The 10,036-nt window shown below is 32.5% G+C and overlaps 1 protein-coding gene and 1 non-coding gene across 2 annotated transcripts in view; both read right to left on the minus strand.

Annotated features, from left to right (window-relative positions):
- LOC119832605 (sodium-independent sulfate anion transporter-like) overlaps window positions 1-646 on the minus strand; it is a 29,959-nt gene extending 29,313 nt beyond the window's left edge. Inside the window, exon 1 of the mRNA XM_038356287.1 lies at window positions 57-646. Within this exon, the coding sequence (XP_038212215.1) occupies window positions 57-465 (409 nt within the window). The 5' untranslated portion in view covers window positions 466-646. The remainder of the gene's footprint in view (window positions 1-56) is intronic.
- A 517-nt stretch (window positions 647-1,163) lies between these two features.
- Window positions 1,164-1,236, minus strand: Trnak-uuu. The gene has a single exon. It is a non-coding gene; the product is annotated as a tRNA-Lys (tRNA).
- Between the last annotated feature and the right edge of the window lie 8,800 nt (window positions 1,237-10,036).

Below are 10,036 nucleotides of genomic sequence, written 5' to 3' on the forward strand. Positions count from 1 at the left end.
TCAATATGTCGATACTATTAAGACAATAGGTAAATATGTGTTTTAAAATTACTTACTAGGATATAAGGAGTTTCCGTTGCATGAGAGACACTCCTTTTGACCACCTTCCAGGTTAATGGTAAGAGTTGGCGCTGGGCTGGACCGTGGACACAGTTTACACCCACCATTGTACTTCTCACACAGACACACGTCCTCTAAATTCTCCACTTTTAATTCATTCAAACCAAATCTGCTGCAGGGTTTCTCTAACGACGCAGCCAGATTCCCCTTGTAGTCACAGGAACTAGGGCATACGTTGCATTTACCATCTATAGCGTCTAAGGTCTGGTTCGAACCAATGTTTTCCGGGTCCATTTGTATCTGATACACGTTTTCCTTCTTTCCCTCCATACTTCCGGACATATAGGACGTCAGGGTGACTTCCGAAGACGATCGGACGGTGTTGTTTAATTTGTATTTTGTCATTTTCGATTTTTAAAATACCGTTTTGAAAGCTGAGGCGCGGGACATTTTATGAATGGAATTGTTTTAAATAATTCGTTTTGTCTTTAAATATGGAACATAATATCACAGATAAAATATGGAATGTTTTTTTTTTTTTCGCGTTGCGTCACTCCGTGCGTCTTACGCGGACGGCTGTGCGCTAACGAGTGGTTGTGAATTCTGTGTAGTTTCTATTCGAATTTTTAATGCGAGGAAAATAAAATTACATAGAATTTTCGATTGTTGTAGTGAAATGGCGCGAAATAACGTCTGTTACGTAAATACATTGGAAGGTTCACATATTTTAAATAGTTTGTTGATTTTGCGTACCTGTACTTGTCATAAATATATGCATGACAGGTACGTTTTGTGTAAAATAATTCTGTGTTTTGAGAAAAATAACAAACATTCAATTATTCAATACGCAACTGATCGGCTGCACTATTTATGGGGTACGATATCGTACCCCATAAATAGTAAAACGTTGTTAAGGAGAATTCTATAACACCAAAATTTATAGCAGAATAAATACTACGCAAAGCTAAAACTTACCCTATAAAATTTGTAAAACATTACACTCAAAGTTAAAAAATAGTTCGTTTGCAATTATTAACACTTAATTTAGTTGTTTTGAAAACGTAAATGAATTATATATTTCATAATGACAAAAGTAAAAAAGCCGCCCGAACAGGGACTTGAACCCTGGACCCTTGGATTAAAAGTCCAATGCTCTACCGACTGAGCTATCCGGGCCGATACAAACGCTTACGAAATTATACTACTAATCCTATAAACTAAAAGGTAATTACAACAGTTTAGTTTTTTTCTTCATTTGGAATGTATTTATGTATTTTGTATTGAAAATAATAATTTCCTGTTCTTCAAGATAATAAATTCTATTATTACTATGCAACTACAAATCTTTGAATTGCTTAGGTACATAGTTCTTAATTATGCTAGAACTGCGTCACACATTAACTGGTAATTAATTATTGATTCATGAACATTTTTTGAATTAATTGTATAGTCCAATAATAAATTTTCTTAAACAGAGCATCCCTTTATAGACATGCAGGATCGATGTATATAAACTAGTATAGTATTATATTAACCATGGTATTATATTATCTGTGACGTTACAAACATAAATAATTTAATAGTAGGACGAAAATATAACAAACATGAAATGAAACGTAAAATACAGCCGATCTGAAGTCACGAAGTGTAAGGGGTTGAGCTTTTAAGGGCAAAAAACGGTTTATCAAGATTTCCAGCAAAACTAGAAGTCGGGTGCAAAAAAATTTGAATGACAAAGTACGAAAAGGATCTTTAACTTTTAGTGTTTGCAATTTAATGCCAACATCAAAAAATTCAAACAACAAATAATAATTTTTATGAAAAAAAATATAGAAAATTCAGTAATTTTTTTATTTATTATTTTTTACATCCCAAACAGAACAATTTACTTGTTTTTAGGCACTTATATATTTTTTTTATTCAAAGTCAAAAAGAAGAGGAAAGTAATTATTTTTGGATAAATAATATAACAATTATAGCACCTGCAATGCAATATAGATGAGTAGCCAATAACAATCAGTTTCCGCAACGTTATGACGTCATAGTCGTAACTTTAAACGAATTAGGGTTTGGAGGCAAAGATATACAAAATAACAATAAAAGTGTTTTGAAACGAATTATATTAATTTGCTATGATAAACATAAAACCTATACAAGGTAACTATTAAAAAATATAAATATAACGCTCATGGTAAATATTTCGGTTGTTTATTTAATTAAGATAAAAAATGTGATATTATCCGTATGGATAAGTTATTCAAATGCAATTAATAAATGTTATAATGCTGTCAAGTAGACGTTTATTGAATGCAGTAACAAATGTCCTTATAAATAAAATTATTATATTCATTTTTTTATATGTCAAACAGATTTCGAAGACATTTTTTGTCTTTGCATTTAAAATTTGATCCGAAAATAATAATATAAGCTTTTAGTTTATAGTTTAACACTTCTTTTATTTACTATTTGAATCATATAAGAAAAATAAAAAAATATAAAACATCGTCTATTACTATATATCTTGATTAAATATTAATTTGTTTATTAGCACATAAGCTGCACAGAATGGCTGACTGATTTATTTCAATCGTTTCTTAAAGGTTACTATAAACACAATAATTATTGAAAAATGGAACCCTAAACGAATAGTTATAGTGTCAGGAAATAAATATAGGTTACCTAATTACAACTCGGAAGCTGTATTGTCCTTTATTTTTTATTGCATTTCCTGTTTTCAGGTTTTAGGAAGTTATAAAAAGTATGTATTGATATCAACTTATGTCCTATTAATATTTATATTTAGCGCTTAATAATATCTCGATATCTGATCGTTTCAATGGGTATTCGAAAACCTGATCTATGTACTGGGTACATTTTACGATGTATTTGCTCTTGTCTCTCGGTAATAAATGCATTATTATGAAGCTTCTTTCTAGAATTTTCTATTGAAGGATGTTAAAAAGTCTTATATATTAAATGTTTTATAATGAGCAATGGTGGATAGTGGATACGGCTACAGATAACATAATTCTATAGCTATTTGCTGGCTTTCAATTTAATAAAATATAATAGTGAGGGAAACGGGCCTCTGGACAGAACACACGGTAAAGTGCGATGTGTTCCGCAGTCCCCTACGTAGCTGTTATTTACGGTTACGGTGGAATTTTAGTCTCTGGAGAATCTGATATAACCTACGGCACCTTCTTTATCCTTTTGTATATCATAGCGGATAACTGAGCCAATGGTTAGCCCAATGGTATCTCTTCAATTCTACTCGCGGAGCTAGTGACACTGCGAATGCGATGGCTTCTTTTCAATGGTAAGAAATGAGGAAAGGATTGCCGACTAGAAAGAAGGAATGGATTGGGAAGGGTGAGGAAAAGGAAGCAGCCCTTTTTTCGCACTTAAAAATGTGTACAAAATCAACTCACGAGTTTGAAGGTAAAATATTGTGAAGTCGATTATGTAAATTCAATTACAGATATAAAGATATTACTGGGCCGTGAGCTATATTTTCTTTTTATAACACAATAAAAGATAATATGAACTGTATCGTAATAATCGTATCTGTATCGAAACTTGTATCGTAGGCCTGCAACCCTTCCTGATATCATGAATAGTAAGTACAATTTAAATTAAAATAGCAATTGATATTATTACACACAATACATAAAATATTTTATTTTAATAACATCGTCCTGAAGCTCTCATGCCTAGAAATGCGTACCAAGTGCAATGTGGGCACCGTATAAAAATAATTATTCCTAGATCGCAGTTCATGTATTGTTCTTGATGTCGGAGGAAGTTAATGATTATCTGATAATGACCCTGCAAAATTGCGACTAAGTTCGTCTTCAGACAATTCAAGGTTATGGTCGTTATCGCCCTGTGCCAGATCATGGTTTGTCTATATGAGACATTATGTAATATGAATATTAAATGGTATGGGCAACCGAGTATTATTTTCAGCTCATATTTTTAAACTACATTTTTATGTATATCCTTACGTAATATACTGCGCTCAAAAACGGAAAAAAATCCTCACAACTGGTCGTGGTCACAGCAAAAAAGCCATAACGCCAAATTCGCATTATATGAAAACGCTATCAACGTTGAAGTAACGAGGAAATGCCACGACGAATACCACAATTCGTTCTGTGCATTAATTGGTTTACCAGTACACGATGGCCGGACTGTGGTTATACTTGAAACAGTTTGAAATTGTCGACAAAACCTTCAAATTTCTTATTATTCTAGTTAGGTACAATCATAATACAGTGTGTTTTTTTAGTTTTTTAAATTACCCATATTATTTACAAAATGTTTATAATCTGTACCGCACCTAAGCCTGCAAAAGAAGTCTCAACTCTCACCGTTACGGTTATCTGTTAATTTGGCGGGAAACACGGAAACATGGCGACCTTGCAACTTCCGTATGGCAAAAACTACAATTGCAGCACCCTAGGAACTACGGACGATTGTCAATTACGCGACATCACTTATTTTACACAGTTTTAAAAATAAACTACTGTTTTATTCGCATTTTTCACTATTAAATTCATTGGTAAAAGTAATGGTTAAAGCAATCAATTAATGAGAATTACTATCTGTACATATTATCATATAAGTAATAATCAATAATAACTAAGATTCATTGCTTAAAAAAAATATTTAAAAAAACAAAATGTCGAGTTCTCTTTTACCTATAGAATGCCATCTAGTAAAAATTTATTAAACTAATATTGCTACAACGCGAGGTAACTTTAATGTTGACTTAGTTTGTAATGCAATCGCTAGATAGCGTGGTAATAAAAATAGTAAATTTGTCTGATATTAGATTCTTACACAAGATGGCGCTTTATATTTATACGTGTCACGTGTGTACAGTCTAGTATAATGTTATCTGTGGTACAGCAAAATAAGTAGACTTTTCTTCAGAACCATGAAAAAGAAGTTTCACTGTTTTCAGTTTTTTAGTTTTTTTTTTATATTCTTAATATCATTCTTTAAATTAGAGAAATATGAGTCGTTAAAACCACGCTTCTATTATATAATAAACTAAAATTATTAAATTAAATTAAAAATTCTCTCATTTGCTATACAGGGTATATAATATACGTAAGAAATTTATTTTATTCAGGGATAATTAAAGATAACTAAAATTATTATATTGTTCCCAAGCGTTGCTAAGTGTTCACTCTACATAAATAATTAAATCTATCCGTTTAGAGTGAGTCAAAATAGAGTCCAAAGGTTACGGTTTTTTACAAACATAAAAGCATACAGAAATACAAGTGAAATAAGTAAAAGCATATTAAAATACAATTATGAATAATGTGTGTGTTTGTAGATATTGCAACCGGGAATGGCGAGCTTCTTAATAATAAATATTTGATGAAAAAATTACAAAATTCATTAATCATTAATTTCACTCGAATCTGCGTATAAACAATGAACTTCGATTGAATATTACACGAAACAAATTCTATCCTGTACATTCTAAAATCACCAAGAGATATCATGCTGATTTATAGTTTAAATAGTTTAAAAGTAATTTATTATATATCAACAAGACGAAAAATGAATATAAATAAATGTTATCTAATTGATGACTTATCAAGGTTGTCTGTCAGCATTTAAAATATTGAATAGTCTGGACGATTATATTCTTGTGAAAAAAGTATATTCAATTGCTTAGTCATGTAAATCAGGAGATTCTGTTTGTATATTTGTTTGATTCGTCGAACGCGCTTATTTCAGAAATTTCTGAACCAATTTGGAAATTTGTTTAACCGTTAGATATGTTCAAGATCTCTGACTGCTATTGTATGTTTTGCATTGTATTATGTACCAGGGACGGACCGCCCCGCTGGTATAATTTTAATTTTTATGTCGACGTAAGATTTCGCCGGTCGAGAGATTTTGGTTAACTTGGCGTTAAATGTTATTTACACTTTAATACTACTTGTAGCACAGATAACATAATACTATACTAATAGTTACAGGCTTGTGCGATTATCCTACTAATATTATAAATGCAAAAGTTTGTAAGGATGGAAGGTAAACTGCTGAACCGATTGCAATGAAATTTGGTACGTAGATAGCTGGACAACTGGAATACCATATAGGCAACTTTTTATCCCGATATTCTTACGGGACACGGACTTACGCGGGTGAAACCACGGGGCGCAGCTCCGCACGAGTTGGTAACTCTCGCATCGGGGATGGTACGTGGTACTTGCCCAGAAGATTAGCGTGAAATAGAAGCATGTGAATGCTACTGTTGAGTAGCAGAGTTCCAATTCTTTCATATATTCTCTCCGTATCCTTTACTTACCTGAATTTTATTAGGAAGCAAAACAAATCTGCTCTAAATCTGCTCGGGCCGGTAGCGGACAACGGACCAGCTCCCGTGACCCTTCACTGAAGCGGCTGGACGGAGGGGGTTTTTAGCCCGTAAGAATCCGACGTAGCCCACGGCTTCGTCCTTGAGGGCCGTGGGTAACTTGTGCAAGATTTCTCCACTAAAAAAGTAGCAAAATAAAACTGTGTAATTTTTTACTTCGGTTCTGTTGTGTTTCAACGCTTTTGGGTGATTAAATAATCATAAATAGTATTCTTATATGAATCATCAATGTTTGGATGAAGCTTATCTGATGATATGCCCACTAATGCAATTTATCAATATCGATTATAGCAAAGGGATTTAAGATGTAACTCAAATTATTATCAAATTCAGCATATGATTATAATAAATGAATCATTGTTAATGACTTATATCTCTGATATCTGACTGCAAATTTTATGTAATAGCTATCACGCTTTCATTGTTTGAAAGGTGACTCAGCTGAGGTGTTTTTGGTTACGTTTGATAAAAATAGATCTAAGATGGAGGCCGCCTTCAAATACCGGGTTAAATATTTTTTCAGAAATCCCTCAATATGAGTATAAATAAAAGGGTTGCTCTCGTCTAATAGTTGTTAAATACATGAATATTTATCTTATACCTTTAAACGAGCAATTCTTGTATATATATATATATATATATAATTGGAATCTCGGAATCGGCTCCAACGATTTTCATGAAATTTAGTATATAGGGGGTTTCGGGGGCGATAAATCGATCTAGCTAGGAATTTTTTTTAGAAAATGTCATATTCGTGTTTTATTAGTGTTTTTTTTCCTGACATCTATTGGTGAATAATAAAACTATTTTGCTTCGTAGATAGCTGGACAACTGAAATAACACATAGGCACTTTTTATACCGATATTCCTACGGGATACGGACTTACGCGGTTTCAACCGCGGGTCACAGCTAGTGTATATAAAAATGAATGGTCAAATGTTGCTAAGTGAAAAACACCAGCCTCTATCAATCAAGGATATAAAATGGATCATAATTCACCACACTTTAAGTGCGCGTTGGTCACATATCCTTTAAAGTTTTGGTGCTTGGAAATTTTGTTTTTTCACGATATTATTCTCTACCGTTTAGACCTTTTACATGTTACATGCTTGTCTAGCGTGATTCCCAAGCCTTCTTAATTCAAAATGAGGCTTTCGCATCTTAGCAACCTCTGCTGGAGCTCAACTGCAAAAGCATAGGTAATTTATATCTTTAATCTTATATACAAAATTCTCGTGTCACAATGTTAGTCTCTATACTCCTCCGAAACGGCTTGACCGATTCCTCTGAAATTTGGTAAGCATATTGGGTAGGTCTGAGAATCGGTTAACATCTATTTTTCATACCACTAAACGATAAGAGTAAGGCAGAACAGCGTTTGCCGGGTGCAGCTAGTATGTATACTTATATATGTGAATGTTAAGCTCAAGAGTTATCTTTCTATGTGGATTTGTTTGAATGCGCTTATCTAAATTATCCGACTTTAAAAATTATGTCACCGTTGGATAGGCGTTATTCTAAGGGCTATATTTTATATATGTACACGAGCGACTAGTAACATGCTTCTACTACAGTTTAAATATGCCTCGTCACGCAGTCAAGGAAAAGTTAAAATTCACCTACACCAGAAGTTTCCCCGAACCTTACGTAACCATTTGTCTGCTATCCTTATGACGTCACATAGTCCTTACCAACGTGGTTGTAATACAAATGACGTTTTACAACTAGATGTCAGTAGTTCACCTTGCGTGCGGCCTTTGTGAAGTATTGTCAAAGGTCTAAATTGTTTTAGTCCGTTTTTATGGTCTCCTTGTGATATTAACTTTAATTTTTCTAGCATCGGCGTGGGTTCAATCGTGTGGGTTTTTATAAGTATATTATATATGTATTATATAAGTATATAGTAGACTAGGGAAGAGGGAATAATAAAATTTGTACAAAAATAGATACATACAAGATTCTTAAAAAGCTGCAGTTTTATAGTCTGCCTGTTTAAAAATAAATTGCAGCGATATTTTATCACATATGTCAACATTTTCAAAAAGAATATTATTTCATTAATCAATTCCAAACAACAACTTCTAAATTAAACTTTGTGTTATGATTATAAATATTTTCGAATTTTTATATTAATTACAACTAAAAACTTCAGACTTCATAAACTAAATGCGCATTAATTTATATAAAAATAATACAATAATGTTTAATTATTTAAATTAAATGTGCATTTTATGTAAAACTTGATAATATAAGATATCTATGCTTACTTAAATGGAATACTCCTAAACTGTGAATGCTACGCCGTAGCTCAAAACCCAATTGCTCGTGAAAGAGGGCATATTCTAGTTCGGTGCATAGTTAACACGTGAGAATAGAACCGAGGAGTCTGGGGTTCGATTCCCGGTGGAGATTGACGATACCTCGGTCTAGCCAGGACACAGGCTGTGGCAGGCTTTTCAAATATAGGGATACGAGAATTCATTTTTTTTAATTCTTAATGTTAGCCTCCTTACCTCATAATCTAAAAGCCACATAACTTAAATTATTTGGTTTCGTTTGGTACAACTGAGACAAATTGTCGATATTCCAAATTGTACCAAGAAAAAAATGTGGATGTAGTTTTTTGATACATTACTAGTTGCGTATGTTTTCACATATTCACTAAAATATCTGCAATAACAATAAGGGAAATAGTTTCTATGCAATTTATGAGTTAACCTAATTTTTCAATTTAAGAGTTAAGAGAAAATTACTTTCGTATTCATATTTCTCAGCAGCATTGTCCATGATTTAACGGTATTTTAGAATATGAAATTTTAATATAATTTATGCTTTGTATACTTTTTGATTGAATTACACTTTAGACTGGACTGTGTCGTTTTTGTAGGTGAAAGAGAATAAGGGGAGATTATAAAATTTTTTGTCAGAGTGGAAATCTAAAACTTATGAATATTAATGATTAACATATAAGCTTTCTGACATACATCAACATATAATTATGATTATATACCTGAGGTATTTTGACAATGTACAGGGCTTACAGCCAATAAAGTCACGACAGTTAAATCTTCCCATAGCCTTTGCGTGATAGAAACGAGAACAAGGAAATCAGCTGATTCTAGTGATAGAAAAATACATTAAGAAGATCGAGGGCATAGTTTCTAAACTCCATAGAGGAATCATTAACTCGCTAACGCCCTGGTGAAAAGACAAACGACTGGAATGACGAAAACACATATAAACGTAATGTTTGTAAGTTTGGTTACAAGTAATGCTACCCATTTCCTTTTGCTTTGTTGAAAAATATATTTCAATTAACTAAATTGTAAGCAATTAATCGGATAAGAATGGAATCTACATGACTTTTTTTTTGTTGCAAGCAAATAAGACTTGCTTTATCATTTAGCAGAACGTCTCTAAAATCAGTATCTTTATGAAATCAAGCACGATGTTAGACAATTAATTGTAAAGAAAATCGCTACTTGTCTATTTTACATGGTTTATTACTGTCTACTTTATGTGCTACATCTGTCTCGGCTCGTTATTCTACCATTTAAAAGGGCAAAAAA

The sequence above is a fragment of the Zerene cesonia genome, chromosome 15 (genome assembly GCF_012273895.1).
Source record: "Zerene cesonia ecotype Mississippi chromosome 15, Zerene_cesonia_1.1, whole genome shotgun sequence".
NCBI classification, from domain to species: Eukaryota; Metazoa; Arthropoda; class Insecta; order Lepidoptera; family Pieridae; genus Zerene; species Zerene cesonia.